Source organism: Salmo trutta, chromosome 27, assembly GCF_901001165.1.
Source record: "Salmo trutta chromosome 27, fSalTru1.1, whole genome shotgun sequence".
Classification (NCBI taxonomy): Eukaryota; Metazoa; Chordata; class Actinopteri; order Salmoniformes; family Salmonidae; genus Salmo; species Salmo trutta.
The window spans coordinates 40,459,448-40,482,373 of record NC_042983.1 but is presented as its reverse complement, the minus strand read 5'-3'; the positions used below and the strand labels follow the sequence as shown (position 1 = coordinate 40,482,373).

Sequence of the window (22,926 nt, the reverse complement as noted above, 5' to 3'; positions counted from 1 at the left end):
CATCTTAATCCAACCTACCTTGAGAACATTTGGGGAGAGTATTGATAAATGTAAAGAAACTGATTTAATTTGTAGCCTTGAAGAAGACACACTGCTGTTCACAAGGCCTGTAGTTTGTATAGTATCAGATTAACACTCTGGTCTGTTCTTTGTCTTGTGTTATTGGTTGTCAATAAACAAAACAGACAAACAAGTAATTACTCACCCTCTTCTGATCATCCATTATCCAAGATGGAGAGTCATGAATAATGATCATGTAAAACAGAATGCATTAGTTATTATTGTTCATTGAATTTCTGTCTCATTACATAATTTAATGAAATACCATACATCATATTGGAATGACTGTTCATCACATTCATTACTAATGTACATCTAGGGAAAGGGATGTAGCAGCACTACTATGTGAGCAGTCTGAGAATGACTGAATGCTTCATAATAAGACCAAGCTAAATTCAAGATGATACTATTTTCATTGTAATGTGTGAAATGTTGAACTCAATGGCAGATATATTGTAGGAGGACTAAGTGAAATGTTGACCTCTATGGCAGATATATTGTGGGAGGGCTTTGTGAAATGTTGACCTCTATGGCAGATATATTGTAGGAGGACTATGTGAAATATTGACCTCTATGGCAGATATATTGTAGGAGGACTATGTGAAATGTTTACCTCTATGGCAGATATATTGTAGGAGGACTATGTGAAATATTGACCTCTATGGCAGATATATTGTAGGAGGACTATGTGAAATATTGACCTCTATGGCAGATATATTGTAGGAGGACTATGTGAAATGTTTACCTCTATGGCAGATATATTGTAGGAGGACTATGTGAAATGTTGACCTCTATGGCAGATATATTGTGAAATGTTGAGATATATGGCAGATATATTGTGAGAGGACTATGTGAAATGTTGACCTCTATGGCAAATATATTGTAGGAGGACTATGTGAAATGTTTACCTCTATGGCAGATATATTGTGAAATGTTGAGATATATGGCAGATATATTGCGGGAGGTTTATGGTATTGCTCCTGATCATCCATTATCCAAGATGGAGAGGAATGAATATTGATAATGTATAACAACATGTATGAGTTATTACAGTTACATTCAATCCAATTTCAGTGAAATTACATTATTCAATCAAATACCATACATCATATTGATATGACTGTTCATCACATTCATTACTAATGTACATCTAGGGAAAGGGATGTAAGCAGTGCTACTATTGGAACAGTCTAAACATCACAGAATGCTTCATACTGGGACATCAAACTGAATTCAAGCTGATTCCATGTTCATTTTGGAGTGTGAAATGTTTACCTCTATGGCAGATATATTGTGGGAGGACTATGTGAAATGTTGACCTCTATAGCAGATATATTGTAGGAGGACTATGATATTAAAATTCTGGATAATTTGAAGAACATCTGACATCTTAATCCAACGAACGTTGAGAACATTTGGGGAGAGTATTGATAAATGTAAAGAAACTGATTTAATTTGTAGCCTTGAAGAAGACACCCTGCTGTTCACAAGGCCTGTAGTTTTTATAGTATCAGATTAACACTCTGGTCTGTTCTTTGTCTTGTGTTATTGGTTATCAATAAACAAAACAGACAAATAAGTAATTACTCACCCCAATCTGATCATCCATTATCCAAGATGGAGAGTCATGAATAATGATCATGTAAAACAGAATGCATTAGTTATTATTGTTCATTGAATTTCTGTCTCATTACATAATTTAATGAAATATCATACATCATATTGGAATGACTGTTCATCACATTCATTACTAATGTACATCTAGGGAAAGGGATGTAGCAGCGCTACTATGTGAGCAGTCTGAGAATGACTGAATGCTTCATAATAAGACATCAAGATAAATTCAAGCTGATTCTGTTTTAATTTTAATGTGTGAAATGTTGAGCTATATGGCAGATATATTGTGGGAGGTTTATGGTATTGCTCCTGATCATCCATTATCCAAGATGAAGAGGAATTGTAGTGGCTTCCTTTCCTCTTTACCATAGCCACTGCCCAAGCCTGAAGCGGGGTTGTTTGGTACGCATACAGTCCACACTCAAGGTTTCCAAAAAGCCAAACATTCAATGTGATCCAGGGATATGGTGCAACAAAAATGTTTATTCTTCTTATATCTAACAGGAAAATGAATATCCAATCAACTTAAAACATAGGTTACTTGATATGGAAAATACACAATATGACCTGTCTGTATGTCTGTATGTCTGTATGGTCAAAAAACTATACCGCTCCCGCGTCTAGCAAGGACTCCTCCCCCCAAAGGCCCAACTTCCTGCTTTTATCCTAACACACTTACTGCAGTACAATGAATGGGCAAGAGGGGGGGGACAAAACTAAGTTACACTAACAACAAATGAATACATCTCAATCAGGTAAATATAAATCATAAAGGTACGTACCTAATATTTCATCATATACATTCATATTTACACAAATATACATGGAGCTCTGAATGTTCTGTCTTTTATACAAATATGTCCAAATCGGCTCTAACATACCGGCCCCTAATTGTTAACTGCACTGAGTGGACAACAATTACTTAATATTCAAACGTAGAGCCAATACACAAAACATTCTATACCAGAGCACCATTACAGTTCATAGCTATATACAAATATACAAGGTGCCATATAGGAAAATAGTCCGTAGATCTCAGTCTGAGTTGAAGTGTTCAGGTGTTCAACTTCCAAAAATGTCAAGAGTATGACATCCAAAAAATGTATGACTACGACATCAAAGAATGTAAGAGTACAACATCAACGAATCAGAGGTGCACGTGATTCAAAGATGGAGCATTGTGTATGTGTGTGTGTGTGTGTGTGTGTGTGTGTGTGTGTCTCACTCCGCCGCCTCCAGGAGCAGACAGAGTTTATTGATAGGTCTCTGTAAGATATTGGTCTTGGTCTTAACCATGACGCTCCGGACAAGACCTTTGGCCCCTGGCAAAGCCTCCACCACACGCCCCATTAGCCAAGAGTTCCTAGGGGCGGTGTCGTCGACGATGACCACAAGGTCACCAGGACTGAAGTTTCTCTTAGTTTTGTTCCACTTGTTCCGCTCCTGCATAAGTGGAAGATACTCCCTGATCCATCTCTTCCAGAAGAGGTCAGTAATATATTGTACTTGCTTCCATCTCCTTCGTGAGTATAGGTCGCTTCTCTGGAATAGTCCTGGTGGCAGGACTGGCTTTGCTTTCAGATGAAGCAGATGGTTCGGAGTCAGGGGTTCTAGATCATTAGGGTCATTTGTTACAGTTGTGATTGGTCTGTCGTTCATGATTGCCTCAACTTCACACAAGGCTGTCTGCAAAGCCTCATCATCCAGTACTTGCTCTTTAAGGACTGAATAGAGGATATTTTTCACCAGTCGGATCAACCTCTCCCATACCCCCCCATGGTGGGCTCCAGAAGGAGGATTGAATGACCATGTCACTCCTTCCTTCAGTAATTCATTTTGAATCTTGTTGTGATCCAGCTCTTTCAGAGCTTCTCCTAGCTCTCTGTGTGTTCCAACAAAGTTGGTGCCATTGTCTGTTCTGATACTTGTGACTGGGCCCCTTCGACAGATGAACCTGCGCAGGGCATTGATGCAGGAATCAGTATCCAGATAACTAGCAACTTCTAGATGGACAGCTCGACTCACAAGGCAAGTAAAGATCCCACCATACCACTTCACATGAACGCAGCCTCGCTTCACCTCTATGGGGCCGAAGTAATCTATGCCCACATGGGTGAAAGGCGGCAAATCAGGTGACACCCGATCTTGTGGAAGGTCGGCCATCTTCTGTTCTCCAGCTCTAGCTTGCATCCGCCTGCAGAAGACACAGCTCTTAAGGATCTTCCTTGCTAAGGAGTTGGCACAGGGTATCCAATATCGCTGGCGAAGTCTAGAAAGCATGTGACCTCTCCCAGAGTGGCCAACCTGCTCATGGATGTGGAGTAAGATCAGTCTGGAGATGTAGGAGTCTTTGGGTAGGATCATAGGATTCTTTAGTTCCGTAGGCATAGCAGCTTTGCTTAACCTTCCTCCCACTCTCAGAATGCCATTGTCAACAATTGGATCAAGCTTACAGATTGAGCCATTTCTCTTGGCACATTGTTTTCCTTTCACAACTAGTGCAATTTCTTGTTTAAAGTGCTGTCGTTGCTCAAATCGAATGATGGCCTTTTCTGCTTCATCTAGGTCATCCACAGACAGACTTTCTTTTCCAAATGTCAGTTTGAACTTGTCAATTTGTTCCTTCAGTGAGTTTGTCAGACTCTGATCTGAACCTGGATCAGTTTGTGTGAGAACTTTCCTTTTCTGGCTTAACTGTAGAAGAAGTCTCTTCAGTTTCAGCATCCAGGCAACTGCTTTCTTCAAGCTGTTCCATGTTGAATAGTACTCGATCAGTTTGCTGGTCGGACTCTTTTCTTCCACACATGTACTGTTTACGATGACGTCTTTTCTCACCTCTGGATCATCTGAAGGGATGGGGCCAAGCTCCTCGGGGACTTTTGGCCATTGTGTTTCTGTTTTCTCCAGGAATTCTGGTCCTTTGCGCCATCTCTTTGAGTTCAGGAAAATTTCAACATGTAATCCTTTTGAAGCATCATCGGCTGGGTTGTGTTTGGAGTTCAAATACCTCCACTGTTTTGCTTTCGATAGGTCATGGATCATAGCAACCCTATTAGCCACAAAGGTATGGAATCTCTTGGTATCGTTGCGGATGTATTTTAGCACAGACTGGCTGTCTGTCCAGAAAGTTGACTCCTCAAGTTCAATCTGGAGCTCCAACCTTAACATCCTGTCCACTCTCACTGCCAATGTTGCTGCAGCAAGTTCCAGTCTGGGGATCGTCATCTGCTTGAGTGGAGTGACCCTTGATTTCCCCAGTATGAATGCAATGTGGACTTTTCCCATACCGTTTGTGAACCTAAGGTAGCTTGCCGTGCCATAACCTTGCTCACTTGCGTCACCGAAGTGATGCAGCTGTGCGGTCTTGACTTGACCAAAGTTCTCAGGCATCATACACCTGTCTATCTGGAATCTGGAAAGCTGGTCTAGCTCTGAGAGCCATCTCTTCCATGAAATAGAGTGTTCTTCGGGGATGACTTCGTCCCATCCACACTTTAGCTTGCAGAGCACTTGAAGAATTTGCTTTGCCTTTAATACGAATGGGGCGAGGAAACCTAATGGATCATAAACAGAGCTGACAGTAGAGAGAATACCTCTTCTTGTAAGGGGTCTGTTCTTGACAATGACTCGGAAGGTAAACACATCTCTTTCAATGTTCCATCGGATTCCAAGTGCTCTTTCAACAGGCAGCTTTTCTCTGTCCAGGTCCAGTTCTTTTATCTGCTTGGCTTTGTGTTCATCAGGGATAGAAGCCAGCACAGCACGGCTGTTGCCGACCCACTTGGTCAATTTGAACCCACCCTGAGAGCACACATCCCTGAGGTTTTTTGTGAGAGCTATGGCTTGTTCTTCTGTGGCCACTGACTTGAGGCAGTCATCAACGTAGAAGTTGGACTTGACTGTTTGAATCACTTTTTCATCGTACCTCTCACAGTTGTCTTCTGCAGTCTTTCGTAGTGCAAAATTTGCACAACTTGGAGAGGATATAGCACCGAAAAGATGTACTGTCATTCTGTACTCCTCCAATCTTTTGTTAGTGTCACCATCCGGCCACCATAGGAATTGCAGGAAGTCTAAGTCATCTTCATGGACACGTACTTGATGGAACATTCCTTCGATGTCTGCCATCATGGCAATGTGCTCTTGCCGAAATCTTAGCAAGACTCCTATAAGCGTGTTTGCCAGGTCAGGGCCTTGAAGGAGTTCACTGTTAAGAGATGTACCTTTATAGGATGATGAACAGTCAAACACCACTCGTATTGTTCCTTTGCGCTTATGGTGAACGCCATGGTGTGGTATGTACCATACCTTGCCTTTCTCTCTGAGAAGCTGTTCTTGTGGTACCTTCTCGGCATAACCTTTTGTTATCATCTCTTCCATGAAGCCTTTGTACTCTGCAGCATAACCTTCATCCTTCTTAAACTTCCTGATGATATTTAGAGCCCGCTGCTTTGCCATGTCACGATTGTTCGGCAGGACTACCTGTTTGTTGCGAAAGGGCAACGGTAAGTAGTAGTGACGGTCTTTGAGGGTTATGGAGCTTGATACTATCTCCATAAACTTACGATCCTCAGCTGACATCTCACTTTTCTCTTCATACTCTCTCTCAGGGAAGTCATGGTTGTATTGATTTACAAGAAGAACCCCCAGGTCGGCCATTGAGATACGATTGGCCATCACCGTAGGACATCCAGATTCTTCTGCCATGGTACAATTGTTAAGAGGACCGTTCATCACCCATCCAAAGATGGTTTTCACTGCATACGGTCCGTTGCCTTGGCTATTTATGATTTGCCAGGGTTCCATTGCCTTTGGAGCATTTACGCCAATCAGGAGTTCGACGTCGGCATCAATTTCCTTCAACTGAACCTCTTTCAGGTATGGCCACCTTTTGAGATCTTTCTGAGTGGGAATGTTCTCTCTTGTCACTGGGATTTTATTTTGGGTGTAGACCTTTGGTAATGCAAGAAATGTGTTGCCTTCCACGTTGCCAATCTCTAATCCAGATATCTCAAAGCTCCTGGTAGGACTCTCCTGCCCCATTGTGCGTAGCAGAATTTCAGTCTCACTGCATTTAGCATTCAGCTGCCTCATGAGTCTCTCCGTACAAAATGTTGCCGAGCTACCAGAATCAAGAAACGCATAGGTTAACAAAGACTTGCTTCCATTTGCCACCTTTACTTGAACTGGCACAATTGCAAGTGCACAATCTGTACCGGCCCCGGTATCTTCACCAGCTTCCAGTGAAACAAGAGCACTGCTGACAGTCTCCTCCCGCTTTACTGCTACACCACTCATATCTGCCTTTTGAGATCTAAATCTCTCTCTTCCTTCAATGTGCAGGATAGTGGGGTGCTTTCTTTGACAGCTCTGACAGGTCATCCTTCTTTTACATTCTTTGCTTAAGTGTCCTCTCATCAAACAGCCAAAACAAAGGCCTTTTGATCTCAGAAACTCAACCTTGGATTCGTGTGGCTGTGCCTTCACCTGTTGGCAGTCGACCAATAAATGCTCTCCAGCACAAAATACGCATGAGGTACTGGGAGCGTCAGAAGGGTAGGTGCCTGGTCTCTTTACTTTTAATGTTTTTTCTTTTAGAGGTTTTTTCAGAGTCACAATCTGCCACTACAGCTACTGCAGTGGCAAAGCTGCTTCCCCTACTCTTGGACTTGAACTGCTGTTTAAAGTCAGCTTCTGTTCTGGTTTTTAAAAACGTTTTGTTAGACAGGGGATCTTGAATATCTCCATACAACGGATCCTGCAGTATTTTGGCCTGTTTTTCCATGAACGTCACAAGGTCACTGAACTGGGCCCTCAGGTGTCTTCTCTCTAAAATATCACATGCCGTAGACCTCCATTTTTCCCTTAGTTTGTAGGGAAGTTTTGACATGATCAACTTTATGTTGGAGGGAAGATTAAGCTCTTCCATGTTCTGTAGGTCTTGCATGGCATTACAGCAACCTCTAAGATAGAGTGCATAGCCACCCAGTCCCTTTCCATCATCTGGTTTGATGTTTGTCCAGTTCCAAGCTTTTTCCATGTAAGCAGTGGTGACTTTGATTTCATTGCCAAAGTGTTCCTTTAACAACCTCTTAGCCTCTGCATAGCCTCTTCTGGCTTCCATATGCAGACAACTACGTACCAGATCCTTGGGCTGACCAGTGGTGTACTGTTCCAGGTAATAGAGCCTATCCTGGTGACTGCTCGTCTTATCTGGAACAGTACACCACTGGTCAGCCCAAGGATCTGGTACGTAGTTGTCTGCATATGGAATGATTCTATTTTCATTGTAATGTGTGAAATGTTGAGCTATATGGCAGATATATTGTGGGAGGTTTATGGTATTGCTCCTGATCATCCATTATCCAAGATGGAGAGGAATGAATATTGATAATGTATAACAACATGTATGAGTTATTACAGTTACATTCAATCCAATGTCAGTCACATTACATTATTCAATCAAATACCATACATCATATTGATATGACTGTTCATCACATTCATTACTAATGTACATCTAGGGAAAGGGATGTAAGCAGTGCTACTATTGGAACAGTCTAAACATCACAGAATGCTTCATACTTGGACATCAAACTGAATTCAAGCTGATTCCATGTTAATTTTGGAGTGTGAAATGTTGACCTCTATGGCAGATATATTGTGGGAGGACTATGTGAATGTTGACCTCTATGGCAGATATATTGTGGGAGGACTATGTGAAATGTTGACCTCCATGGCAGATATATTGTGGGAGGACTATGTGAAATGTTGAACTCTATGGCAGATATATTGTGGGAGGACTATGTGAAATGTTGACCTCTATAGCAGATATATTGTTGGAGTACTATTTGAAATATTGATCTCTATGATAGATATACTGACGGAGGGCTTTGTCAAAGGTAAAGGAAAGGGGGACACCTAGTCAGTTGTCCAACAATGTATTCAACTGAAATGTGTCTTCCGCATTTAACTCAACCCCTCTGAAATGTTGACCTCTATAGCAGATATATTGTGGGAGGGCTTTTGGTATGTAAATTCTGGATAATTTGAAGAACATCTATACATCTTAATCCAACCTACCTTGAGAACATTTGGGGAGAGTATTGATAAATGTAAAGAAACTGATTTAATTTGTAGTCTTGAAGACACACTGCTGTTCACAAGGCCTGTAGTTTTTATAGTATCAGATTAACACTCTGGTCTGTTCTTTGTCTTGTGTTATTGGTTGTCAATAAACAAAACAGACAAATAAGTAAATACTCACCCATTACTAATCATCCATTATCCAAGATGGAGAGTCATGAATAATGATCATGTAAAACAGAATGCATTAGTTATTATTGTTCATTGAATTTCTGTCTCATTACATAATTTAATGAAATACCATACATCATATTGATATGACTGAATGCTTCATAATAAGACATCAAGCTAAATTCCAGCTGATTCCATTTTAATTTTGGAGTGTGAAATATTGACCTCTATGGCAGATATATTGTTGGAGGACTATGTGAATTGTTGACCTCTGTAGCAGATATATTGTGGGAGATCTATGATATGAAAATTCTGGATAATTTGAAGAACATCTATACATCTTAATCCAACCTACCTTGAGAACATTTGGGGAGAGTATTGATAAATGTAAAGAAACTGATTTAATTTGTAGTCTTGAAGAAGACACACTGCTGTTCACAAGGCCTGTAGTTTTTATAGTATCAGATTAACACTCTGGTCTGTTCTTTGTCTTGTGTTATTGGTTGTCAATAAACAAAACAGACAAATAAGTAATTACTCACGTTGTCCTGATCATCCATTATCCAATATGGAGAGTCATGAATAATGATCATGTAAAACAGAATGCATTAGTTATTATTGTTCTCATTGAATTTCTGTCTCATTACATTATTCAATCAAATACCATACATCATATTGATATGACTGTTCATCACATTCATTACTAATGTACATCTAGGGAAAGGGATGTAAGCAGTGCTACTATTGGAACAGTCTAAACATCACAGAATGCTTCATACGAGGACATCAAACTGAACTCAAGCTGATTCTATTTTAATATTGGAGTGTGAAATGTTGACCTCTATAGAAGATATATTGTAGGAGGACTATGTGAAAGGGAAAGGGGGACACCTAGTCAGTCGTCCAACTGAATGTATTCAACTGCAATGTGTTTCCGCATTTAACTCAACCCCTCTGAAATGTTGAGCTCTACAGCAGATATACTGTGGGAGATCTATGATCTGAAAATTCTGGATAATTTGAAGAACATCTATACATCTTAATCCAACCTACCTTGAGAACATTTGGGGAGAGTATTGATAAATGTAAAGAAACTGATTTAATTTGTAGTCTTGAAGACACACTGCTGTTCACAAGGCCTGTAGTTTTTATAGTATCAGATTAACACTCTGGTCTGTTCTTTGTCTTGTGTTATTGGTTGTCAATAAACAAAACAGACAAATAAGTAATTACTCACCCAAATCTGATCATCCATTATCCAAGATGGAGAGTCATGAATAATGATCATGTAAAACAGAATGTATTAGTTATTATCATTACCTTCAAATCACCATCTGTCACATGATCCTCTCAAATACCATAGTGATGTGATATACATCAGAGGGGTATGAGTGTTCATCACATTCATTACTAATGACAATCAAGGGACGTGACAGTAATGTTGGAATGGTTCTAATGCTTTAGGACAAGCTCAAAGCTCAGAGTGATGGTAAAATGCATTGTAACTAGTTGATATTCAGAATGAATCTAGTCTATTCATCTGTAACTCCTACTATGAACTCCTACCTACATGAGAAAGTAGAAGTGTTCTGTACAGGGAAAGAGACTGGTTGTTATTGTTGTTGTTTAGGTGTTTAGAAACATTACTGGAGTTATAGATCACTTACCTTCTCTATCCCATAAACCCACTGCAGCCTCCTCCTTCTGTTCTCCATGGATGACCTGACATTTGTAGTCTGCTGTATCTGACTCCCTGCAGTCTCTCAGCCTCAGAGACACGTTGCCTCTCTCCAGCTCCTGGGTGATCAGACTCACTCTGCCCTCATAGCCACTCCTCTCTGTCACCTGACCATTCTGATACAGGTAAATACACTCTGTCTCTTTAAACCACCTGATCGTCGTGGCAACAGCACTGGTGTCAGGTGAGAGGTGACAGGGGAGGGTGACCTCTTTACCAACATCAGCCCACACATAGTCTTCTGAGGTGAGTTTAAACTGAGCTGTTCAGAAAGAGAGAACATTTCATGTTTAATGACATCATCTGTGTCAGGAACACAAATACTCTCAGTACATTTATAAACACAGCTGAATGAAAAACTACAATAGACATACAACAACCAGGACCATGTCAATTCTAAAATACAACACACACAATCCCAGACAGACATATTCATTTGAAGGAAAGTATATATGTCATAGAAGAATGTGATGCTACAATCTAGAATGATATTATCCCATTTGTTCCCACATCTTTCCCAGACATGCCACTATGCAAATCTTATGCCACTAGTAAGACTAACATGTCATCCATTTTGATTATTTATTTATTTATTTAAAAGTATGTTTTATTCTTGGTCACAATTGTGACAGAGTGCTCTGCCTATAATAACATGAACAGATATTTACCCCTATTCCTCAACCTCAATATCTATATACCTCAGCCCACTTACCCACACACCTAAACTCAATGACCCCCACACCCCAGCCCTGTTACCCCCATGCCCTAACCCTAACACCCACATGCCAATACCCTCAAATCTATACAATCAAGTACAGATACAGGCATATCCTGGCCCTAAATGACCTGTGTGTTACTCAAGACCCCAGTTCCTTTGCCAATACACCTCATCCCTGTTACTTTCCTATCTCAGCCCTGTTACCCACTTTCCTTAGGCCTGTATTCCCCAAGTCACCAACAGTAACCTATATCCAGCTATTCACTGCACACCCCAACCCTGTTATCAACATGTTTTAGTCCTGTGACATCTGACCTGTACACACTAATCATTTCATAGATAAACTAATATTACAATGGTATAACACATGTGCCCCAGCCCCAATCTCTTCTTTATACCACAAACGTTGTTGCCAGAAAGGATTTGAATGGGCAATAGACGTCCATCCAGCCCCATTACCTGTATGAACCTTGTGTATCCCTACACCCCATTATAAACCAGGGAAATCCATGGGCATACTCATATAAAACAGGTCTACCCCAGTGTCCAAGCCTCAACATTCATACTAACCAGGTCTACCATTGTGCAAGAGACACTAAACAAACCTAATAACATTAAATATCACTTCAATTATTATACTCATTCAGTTTATGGGTCTATACATGGCCAATTCCCCCTGAAATAACAAAATATGATGTTTTACAGTAAAAATCTCTGATTTAACATCAGTAAAGGATAATGGATAATGGTAAAATCATCTGTAACATCATTTTGAGCCAGTATATCCTGAACCAAACTCAACTTAAATCTACTGAAGAAAGCATATTATTTTTTTAACGAGGCAAGTCAGTTAAGAACAAATTCTTATTTACAATGAGGGCCTAGGAACAGTGGACTTACTGCCTTGTTCAGGGGCAGAAAAACAGATTTTTTCGGAGATTCAATCTAGCAACCCTTCGGTTACTGGCCAAACACTCTAACCACTAGGCTACCTGCCACCTCTACACTCTAACCACTAGGCTACCTGCCACCTCTACACTCTAACCACTAGGCTACCTGCCTCCTCTACACTCTAACCACTAGGCTACCTGCCACCTCTACACTCTAACCACTAGGCTACCTCCCACCTCTACACTCTAACCACTAGGCTACCTGCCACCTCCACACTCTAACCACTAGGCTACCTGCCACCTCCACACTCTAACCACTAGGCTACCTGCCACCTCCACACTCTAACCACTAGGCTACCTGCCACCTCTACACTCTAACCACTAGGCTACCTGCCACCTCTACACTCTAACCACTAGGCTACCTGCCACCTCTACACTCTAACCACTAGGCTACCTGCCGCCTCTACACTCTAACCACTAGGCTACCTGCCACCTCTACACTCTTAACCACTAGGCTACCTGCCACCTCTACACTCTAACCACTAGGCTACCTGCCGCCTCTACACTCTAGCCACTAGGCTACCAGCCACCTCTACACTCTAACCACTAGGCTACCTGCCACCTCTACACTCTAACCACTAGGCTACCTGCCGCCTCTACACTCTAGCCACTAGGCTACCAGCCACCTCTACACTCTAACCACTAGGCTACCTGCCGCCTCTACACTCTAACCACTAGGCTACCTGCCGCCTCTACACTCTAACCACTAGGCTACCTGCCACCTCTACACTCTAACCACTAGGCTACCTGCCACCAATACACTCTAACCACTAGGCTACCTGCCACCAATACACTCTAACCACTAGGCTACCTGCCACCAATACACTCTAACCACTAGGCTACCTGCCACCTCTACACTCTAACCACTAGGCTACCTGCCACCTCTACACTCTAACCACTAGGCTTCCTGCCACCTATACACTCTAACCACTAGGCTACCTGCCACCTCTACACTCTAACCACTAGGTTACCTGCCACCTCTACACTCTAACCACTAGGCTACCTGCCACCTCTACACTCTAACCACTAGGCTACCTGTCACCTCTACACTCTAACCACTAGGCTACCTGTCACCTCTACACTCTAACCACTAGGCTACCTGCCACCTCTACACTCTAACCACTAGGCTACCTGCCACCTCTACACTCTAACCACTAGGCTACCTGCCTCCTCTACACTCTAACCACTAGGCTACCTGCCACCCCTCATGTTACAAACACATTTCATCCAGACACACATTTACACATAAAGAGAAATAAAACCACAAACACATTTCATTTTCAATAGTTGGTTTAGTTCTGTTCTCCCAGATACATGAAAGAAAAGTTCATCATTAATTATAGCATGGTGACTTACTATGAACTCTGGACTCTGCCATTTTAACTGCAATAAAAAGAGAAAACATTCATATTTACATCATTACCATTCATTAAATTCTCTCTTTTGCTCAATCACACAGATACAAACATCACTTCCTCTTTCTCCAGTCCTCATTGTTTTAAAACAGGACTGTTGTGTCTAGTTTGGCAAGTGAAATATACTGAGATCTCCTTTTAAATATGTCCACAGTTTCAGACCTCCTCAGGTTCTCTGGCAGGCTATTCCAGAGGCTGGGGGCATAATAACTAAAGGCTGCCTCTCCACGCCTCTTGGTCCTAGGCTTCAGGATAATTAAAAGGCCAGTTTCAGACCTCCTCAGGTTCTCTGGCAGGCTATTCCAGAGGCTGGGGGCATAATAACTAAAGTCTGCCTCTCCATGCCTCTTGGTCCTAGGCTTCAGGATAGTTAAAAGGCCAGTTTCAGACCTCCTCAGGTTCTCTGGCAGGCTATTCCAGAGGCTGGGGGCATAATAACTAAAGGCTGCCTCTCCATGCCTCTTGGTCCTAGGCTTCAGGATAGTTAAAAGGCCAGTTTCAGACCTCCTCAGGTTCTCTGGCAGGCTATTCCAGAGGCTGGGGGCATAATAACTAAAGGCTGCCTCTCCATGCCTCTTGGTCCTAGGCTTCAGGATAGTTAAAAGGCCAGTTTCAGACCTCCTCAGGTTCTCTGGCAGGCTATTCCAGAGGCTGGGGGCATAATAACTAAAGGCTGCCTCTCCATGCCTCTTGGTCCTAGGCTTCAGGATAGTTAAAAGGCCAGTTTCAGACCTCCTCAGGTTCTCTGGCAGGCTATTCCAGAGGCTGGGGGCATAATAACTAAAGGCTTCCTCTCCATGTCTCTTGGTCCTAGACTTCAGGATAGTTAAAAGGCCAGTTTCAGACCTCCTCAGGTTCTCTGGCAGGCTATTCCAGAGGCTGGGGGCATAATAACTAAAGGCTTCCTCTCCATGTCTCTTGGTCCTAGACTTCAGGATAGTTAAAAGGCCAGTTTCAGACCTCCTCAGGTTCTCTGGCAGGCTATTCCAGAGGCTGGGGGCATAATAACTAAAGGCTTCCTCTCCATGCCTCTTGGTCCTAGGCTTCAGGATAGTTAAAAGGCCAGTGCCAGAGGACCTGAGGGACATACTGGGTACATAACTTAAAAGCATGTCTAACATGTATTGAGGTGCACTATGGAACGCCGTTTGGGTCTTTGCGTGTCAAAAAGATACACGTCAAATAACATTATTTGAACGTGTTAAATTATTATGTGACGTGGAGTCATATTCAGGTCTTGATTGGTCAAGAAGCTTATTTATTTTTGACAAGAAAAGACCCAAACGGCGTTCCGTAGAACAGGGCGTGTCGTTTCCAACGTGAACAAATGAGTCATAGTGGGCGGAACCAGCAAGGAGGTGGGCAGGGCCAGGAACGAGCTGGCGAGATCCTATTGGTGCGTTCTTGCGTCATCTGCATATGTCCGTTAGTGAAGTGCGCATGTGTATTAACTCGCACTCCTTCTAAACAGGTTATTATGAAAAACCTTTGCAAAAAGGGTAAAGTCTACAAAACTTAGTCTGCTCTGTTCATAACAGATTCTAGTTTTGGGAACAAAATAACGGTATTCCGATAAATAGTTTAATCGATGAGAAAATGTGCAGAATGTCGGCCAGAATCCGTGTCGTTCCATCTTGTTCCTCTGACTAACATATCTGGTAGTGAGTGGAAACGCCAAGCGGAGGCTTCACATTATACATCCAGTGAAATGTCTGTCTCATTCATTGTTCTATTTGTGGCACAATTCACTTCTTATTCTTCTGTGATCTCATGGTGGTCGTATTGATAACCTTACCAATAAAAGCTATGAAGTCAACTTTATTCATTATCAAAGTGTCCTTTGACGCTGCACATTAATGAGACCAGATTTCTGAACAGGCTTCTAAACAATGACAAGGCTGTTGTGTCTAGTTTGGAAAGTGAAATATACTGAGATCTCCTCTTACCTTTACTGGTCTTCACGTCCTCCACTTCACATTCAAAATAGTTGATTTAAATCTATAACCACTCTAATAGTCACTATATGTGCATATCTACACGTTTTTACAGAACAATCTACACCTCTGGTCTAAACTGCGACACAACTTTCACTTTCACATTTACACAGACACTTGGAGTAAACTCCTCCCCCCAGCCTCTCTGGTTATTAGAAAACCCAGACACAAAGTCTAAACTGTCTATAGGACTATCGTAAAATGTCATGAAAACAGAAATGTACATTTCTGATCTTAATTTAGGTTTAAGGTTAGGAATAAGGTTAGCAGTGTGTAGAATAGGGTTCAAATCAGAAGACCGATCCAGCCAGCAGATGGTAGTGATGTTCTTTAATTATAGTCATATTATCCTGAGCTGTAAAGATTTAACAGTGCCTATCAATATTAGCTTCTCTTATCTCTTTGGACCCATTCACATGAGTAAATGAGTGAAATTGCTTCCATGACAAATAGTCTCAATGCTTTTCTATCCCCTCCTAACAAAATAAATGTAGCTGACTGGTGGTCATTTACTGTCTGAGAAGAGAGTATCATTACCACCTGCTGGTCAATGTTGAACTGCGGTGAATTAACATATCCGAAAGTCAGACATACCATATAGGGGGCTGGGAGTAAAGGCTGAGTTTGGGTCAGGGTGTGCAGGGGACAGGGCTTGGGGACAGGGCTGAGTTTGGGTTAGGGTGTGCAGGGGACAGAGCTGGGGGACAGGGCTGAGTTTGGGTTAGGGTGTGCAGGGGACAGGGCTGAGTTTGGGTTAGGGTGTGCTGGGGGTAAGGGCTGTAAGTATGGGAGGCTGAGTTAAGGCGTCTGCGTGCTTCCCAGCCAAAACAATCTGAAGAATTCTTCCATATTTATGACGATTGTAGTGTCTTCCTTTCCTCTTGATCATAACCACTGCCCAAGCCTGAAGCGGGGTTGTTTCGGACGTATACAGTCCACATTCGAAGTTCCCAAATGGCCAAAACATTCAATGAGATCCAGGGATATGGTGCAACAAAAAGGTTTATTCTTATATCTAACAAAAAAATTGATTCTCCAATCAACTTAAAGCAGAGATTACTTGACGTGAAAAATAAAATGACCTGTTTGTTTGTCTGGTCAAAAGACTATAACACGATCATAGATACATTTTAGACTACACAAGATTACAAACAATTACAATGGCAAAGTCACAAGAATGGCTGCCTGAATAATTGTTACATCTGAAACGAGAGGTTGCCTGGATCTTTAATTTAAAGACCCTTGCTCCCTTTGGTCTCAACGTAGACTTTGATCTGAAGCCATTCTTGTGATTATTGTGACTTTGCCATTGTAATTGTTTGTAAGCTTGTGTAGTCTAAAATGTATCTATGATCGTATGCTATCCATTTGTTCTTTTGTATGTTCTTTGTATGCCATTTTTATATTTCAGAGTTAACCAATGATATTAGGCCACACTTGGCCATGATTACAGACACCTGTGTGTCTTCTGACACTATATAAACGAGTCACCCTGCAGTGTTTGTGATCATACCCTGATGAAGACAGCTTGGCTGTCGAAACGTTGGATATTACATTTGTGCATCTGAGCTCCTAGAGTGTGCGGCTCTCCCTTATTTTCAAGTTTTCTACTCCGCTAGCCAGCACCTCGCCTTAATAGGTGTGCGTTTCTTTTTCTTCTAGATTGTTCTGTTACCCAGTAAACAGCACCCTACCGACAAAAAAGCTCTAAAACGATGCCAAATGATAATTATTTTCCTGACACTGGTCACAGACCCATACAAGACTACTTTGAATATAGCCAAAGGGAGCGTGACAAGATCATTGTTTCGGAGTCCCTTTTTGACATGCCGGGAGGTAATTCTGACCTCTCGAAAGAACTGTTACATTTATCTAAGCGCCAGACGAGAACGCATCTACATATAGTCAGTCTTAGTGATTACGTACGTCAAGGCATTATTCCACGGGGACTCAGGTGGCAAAAAGAACCATCATTGGGACAGCACACAGATGATTTCTGGGAGCGCTGGTGTGCCATCCTGAACAAGTGCTCTATTGATTTAATGACATTAATTGTTGACCAGTTGAAAAAGGATTTTAGTGAAATGGATAATACGATTAAAGACAAACGCACAGCTCTACAAATAGCTGTTAATGATGATGGCATATTCAATGAACTGATGAAAACTAACCAAGCGCTCCAGGACAAGTTGTCTACAGAAATAAAGCAACTTAAAATCAAGAAATTCAACCAAGACAAAAAAAGACAAGGCCGAGGATAAAGTCTACTTCTGGAGAAACCCTGACAGAGGAGGTCCTGCTCCTCCTCTCCATGGCAGACGCAGGAGGGATGACGCTTACTTCCATCCACCCCCGTCTGACCAACACTCTATAACCAGCGCCTCATCGGCTTCCAGTGGCAGTTTTTTATTCAACGAGAGACCGGGCCAACGGAAGGGCGCAGGTGGCCGCAGGCACGCGCATCGACGAGATGCCGCACCCGACGGGGTAAGAAGAAACGACGAGACAGAGGAGACCGTTCACACGGTCCCAGAACCCACTGGACTGAGTGTCTTTAATTTATCAAGCAAGATACTGAGCCCTGCCCATGTCTCTTTGCTTAATAAAGGGTTATCTTTGTGCCTACAACACAGTGTAACGATTTTGACGTTAAGGTAGACATGTTCAAGTTTTTTTAGAAACATCCGTTTAAGGGAATACTTTAGCTCCCCTAATCCTGACATTTCTATTGAACCATCAGGTTACTCACCTCTACATACTCCGACTCCTTTTAGAAGCAAGAGTTATTTTATACCTCCAGCCAATCGCAATCACTCTATCGAGACATATTGCAGACTTGTTGAAAAAGATGTTGCTCATCGACCTTAAGAACAAACAGGAGTCCAAATCTTTCCATAATTTACCTAAGGATGAAAAACAAGCTTTGCTTGATTTACAATCCGATACGTCAGTCCTTATTCGTCCTGCTGATAAGGGTGGGTCGATTGTACTCATGGATAGGACAGCTTATGTAAATGAGTGTCACAGACAACTGCTTGACAACATCTTTTACAAGTAACTCAGAAGTGACCCTACTTCCCAATTTCAGAATACTATCTTTACTGTCCTAGATGGGTATTTAAATTCTGGTCAGATAACCAAAAAAGAACATGACTTTCTGGCTATTCAACACCCTAAAATTGCCACTTTCTATACTTTGCCGAAATTACACAAGAATGTTACAAAACCTCCAGGGCGCCCTATTGTAGCGGGCATTGATGCCGTAACGGCCCCTCTATCTACTGTTGTTGACTTTTTTATTAGACCACTCGCAGAACAGCTCCCCTCCTTTGTAAAGGACACCAGCAGTATGATCTCTATCATTGAATCTCATGATCCTCTCCCTGACAATACCTTGTTAGTTACTTTTGATGTTTAGTCGTTATACACAAATATTCCACACGAGGGCGGTATTGAAGCTATGGAACATTTTCTTCTGCAACGTGACCCTAATGAACTACCTTCCAGTGCCTGCATTATAACATTGGCTGAAATAGTACTCACACATAACTATTTCATGTTTCTAAATGATTTCTTTATTCAGACGAAGGGTACTGCTATGGGATCCCCCATGGCTCCTAACTATGCTAATTTATATGTGGGTTACTTGGAGAAACAGTCTATCTTTCAATCCTCTCAAAAATGTTTTCTTGCCTAACATTATTTGGAAACGTTATATTGATGATATTTTTGTTCTATGGAGGGGTGATGCAGAACAGCTCCAGGCATTTTATGCTTTTCTTAACTCCTGTTCTGAACATTTGAGATTCACTATGCAATCTGATACACGTCAAATCAGTTTTCTTGATCTTCTGATCTTGTGTGAAAATATTGTTCTATATACTGATCTTTACAGGAAACCTACTGATCGTAACAGTTTGAGGGCTGAGAGTTGTCACACACTCCCCTTGAAAAATAGTTTGCCCTACAGCCAATTCTGCCAAATCAAAAGAATTTGCAAAAAACAATCAGATTTCGACAGAAATATGGCTGAGACGCACCGGAAGTTCAAGGAGAGGGGGTACAAAAATGATCAGATTAATATTGCCATTGAGAAAATTCAAAACAAAACGAGACATGACCTTTTTCAAGGTCAGTCTCGCAAAAAGACGCATTCTTGCGTTCTAACTACCCGCTATTCAAAGCGCTCTGAACAAATTAAGGGAATTGTTCTCAAACATTGGCACATTCTAAAATCCGATGATAGTCTCGGTAATGTGTTTTCGGACCTTCCCTTGGTCGTATTCTCGCGGGGCAGAAATCTCAGAGACCTATTGGTACACTCTGATTTACTACCCCAAGATGTTCCTGAACAACGTCTATTTGCGCCCCTACTGGATGGAAATTACAAGTGTAATGGCTGTGCTCAATGCAATGGCACTTATAAATGTAGATCCTTCAAACACCCACAAACAGGGAAATCGATCCCAATCAAAGGTGTGATCCCCTGCTCCACTAAGGCAGTTATTTATCTTATAACTTGTCCTTGTGGTAAATGATGTAGGTAAAGCAAAGTGTGAATTAAAAGTACGTATCTCAGAGCATCGTAGCACCATTAGGTGCAAAAACTTGACTTATCCAGTTGCGGCCCACTTTATGGAAGCAAACCACTCGATTTCGTCTCTGCGTTATATGATTACAGACACCTGTGTGTCTTCTGACACTATATAAACGAGTCATCTCACAGTGTTTGTCATGATACCCTGATGAAGACAGCTTGGCTGTCGAAACGTTGGATATTAAATTTTTGCATCTGAGCTCCTAGAGTGTGCGGCTCTCCTTCAAGTTTTCTACTCCGCTAGCCAGCACCTCGCCTTAATAGGTGTGCGTTTCTTTTTCTTCTAGATTCTTCAAAAAGTTACCAGGGGATATAGGCTACCATCATCTATCCAATCAAACCATGGCACAGTTGAATTCCAATCTTCAACCCAGATTTTAGTCAGTAGCCTTTGCCTATTGAAACGACAAGTCAATCTCGCAAATAGACCATTTCTAATGTTTGTAGTCTTAACCTCTGGCACATTGTCACGACTTCCGCCGAAGTCGGTCCCTCTCCTAGTTCGGGCGGCGTTCGGCGGTCGACGTCACCGGCCTTCTAGCCATCGCCGATCCACCTTTCATTTTCCATTGGTTTTGTCTTGTCTTCCCTCACACCTGGTTTCAATTCCATCAATTACATGTTGTGTATTTAACCCTCTGTTCCCCCCATGTCCTTGTCCGGAATTGTTTTCTTGTAGTGCTTGTGTACGTTTTGCTGGTGGATACCGGGTTTTGTTTGACCTATTCATTGATTGATATGTTTACGGTGGTTTTTAAGTTTATTAAGCGACACCGTTGTAAATCAGTTTTCGCTCTCCTGCGCCTGACTTCTCTGCCGCCAGTACGCACCCCGTTACACACATAATAAGGGCAGAATTGCCAGAAAATAGTGTAACGTTCATTTTTTTTAAGTTCCTCCAAGTGATTCTTGCTCAGAGATTTCGAGATCCTCTGTCCAACTTTCATCACTCAAACTCTCCTGACGGATTTATCAATAGTTAGACACATACGTTAAAGGGATTTATTTACAATTATAAACCGGGTTCGAGCCCTGAATGCTGATTGGCTGAAAACCATTTACATTTAAGTCATTTAGCAGACGCTCTTATCCAGAGCGACTTACAAGTTGGTGCATTCACCTTATGATATCCAGTGGAACAACCACTTTACAATAGTGCATCTAAATCTTTTAGGGGGGGGGGGGTTAGAATGATTACTTTATCCTATCCTAGGTATTCCTTAAAGAGGTGGGGTTTCAGGTGTCTCCGGAAGGTGGTGATTGACTCCGCTGTCCTGGCGTCGTGAGGGAGCTTGTTCCACCATAGGGGTGCCAGAGCAGCGAACAGTTTTGACTGGGCTGAGCGGGAACTGTGCTTCCTCAGAGGTAGGGGGGCCAGCAGGCCAGTAGTATATTAGACTGTATATTAGACTGTATACCAGGGGTATGATACATTTTTTTAAATATATTGTTCTAATTACATTGGTAACCAGTTCATAATAGCAATATGGCAACCAATAAGGCACCCAGGGGTTGTGTGGTATATTGCCAATAAACACCGGCTCACAGCTGTATCCAGACTGCGTTGCATCAAGCTTAAGAACAGCCCTTAGCCGTGGTATATTGTCCATATACCACACCCCCTCGTGCCTTATGGCTTAATCATAGCAGTCGAACGAGTTAAATCTACATCCATTGATGGAAAATGATCTGGCGAGTTTAATAAGGGTGAATTATCTTTTCTCTTGCAACATATTGAAATGTGTTTATTACTTCATGTCATAGTTTGCAATAATTAGGTGGCAGCATGCACTTTTAACGTTGGTTTGCGGACCATAGAAGAAGAACCACCATTATATCATAGAAGAAGAAGATTGAGAAATTGGCTAACCAACTAACTAGCTAATCAACTATCATTTAAATTTTGAAGTAAGTAGTTATTTGGTCTTCTGTTATTAAAGCAGGCTATTGATGAGGCAAGCTAGGTGAATGTCAGCTAGCTAGGAAGCTAACGTTAGCTAGCTAACTAATGTTTAGCCATGTGGTTTAACCAAAGCCAAAGCTTCTGTCTATTGGTTCGAAACTAAGATGTTTATATGCTGAATGTATGTGATAGTCATTGCTAAACCATACAGTAAGAGTAGTGTAGGTAAGGGTGAACCTATAGGAGGCTGGCTCTCCACAAGGTGGGTTGGGCATGAACTGACAGCATGCTGTTCAGTACTGAGCCATGCTGACTGACAAGTGGCGTGGATTGATTGGTACAGGGCAATTACACGCTAACGGATGCTGAGGCAAAGATTTTTCAATCGTCCTTGTGCATAGAGTTCTATGGTTTGTTTCACTTTGAAATCATTTGTTTTTGTTTGACATACATTTTAAAATGCCCTACAGCTCGGCTCAGTCCCACATCTTCTCACTGATTTGGCTAAATAATGAACTATAGTTGCCTCTATTGATACAGCCACAGCAGTCGATAAATGGACTGTTACCTTGAAGGCAACATTAAGATGTTAAAACATTTCAACTCCAATTGTGTGTGTGTATAAGGTAGTTGTTGTGAAATTGTTAGATTACTGCACGGTCGGAACTAGAAGCACA

General features: G+C 41.8%; 1 protein-coding gene and 1 long non-coding RNA gene across 3 annotated transcripts in view; both read right to left on the bottom strand.

Annotated features, from left to right (window-relative positions):
- The window catches only part of LOC115165128 (trichohyalin), a 55,164-nt gene extending 39,288 nt beyond the window's left edge, over positions 1-15,876 (bottom strand). Inside the window, exons 1-3 of one of the 2 annotated variants that reach the window (XM_029718165.1) lie at positions 15,702-15,876; positions 13,697-13,723; positions 10,602-10,934 (exon numbers count right to left, since the gene is read on the bottom strand). In XM_029718165.1, the coding sequence (XP_029574025.1) occupies positions 10,602-10,934; positions 13,697-13,718 (355 nt within the window). In that variant the 5' untranslated portion in view covers positions 13,719-13,723; positions 15,702-15,876. The remainder of the gene's footprint in view (positions 1-10,601; positions 10,935-13,696; positions 13,724-15,701) is intronic. The other variant, XM_029718167.1, reaches the window with a different exon arrangement.
- Positions 957-10,591, bottom strand: LOC115165149 (uncharacterized). The gene is made up of 2 exons (XR_003870074.1): positions 9,774-10,591; positions 957-1,379 (listed from the first exon to the last, which is right to left on the bottom strand). It is a non-coding gene; the product is annotated as an uncharacterized LOC115165149 (long non-coding RNA).
- Positions 15,877-22,926: the final 7,050 nt, after the last annotated feature.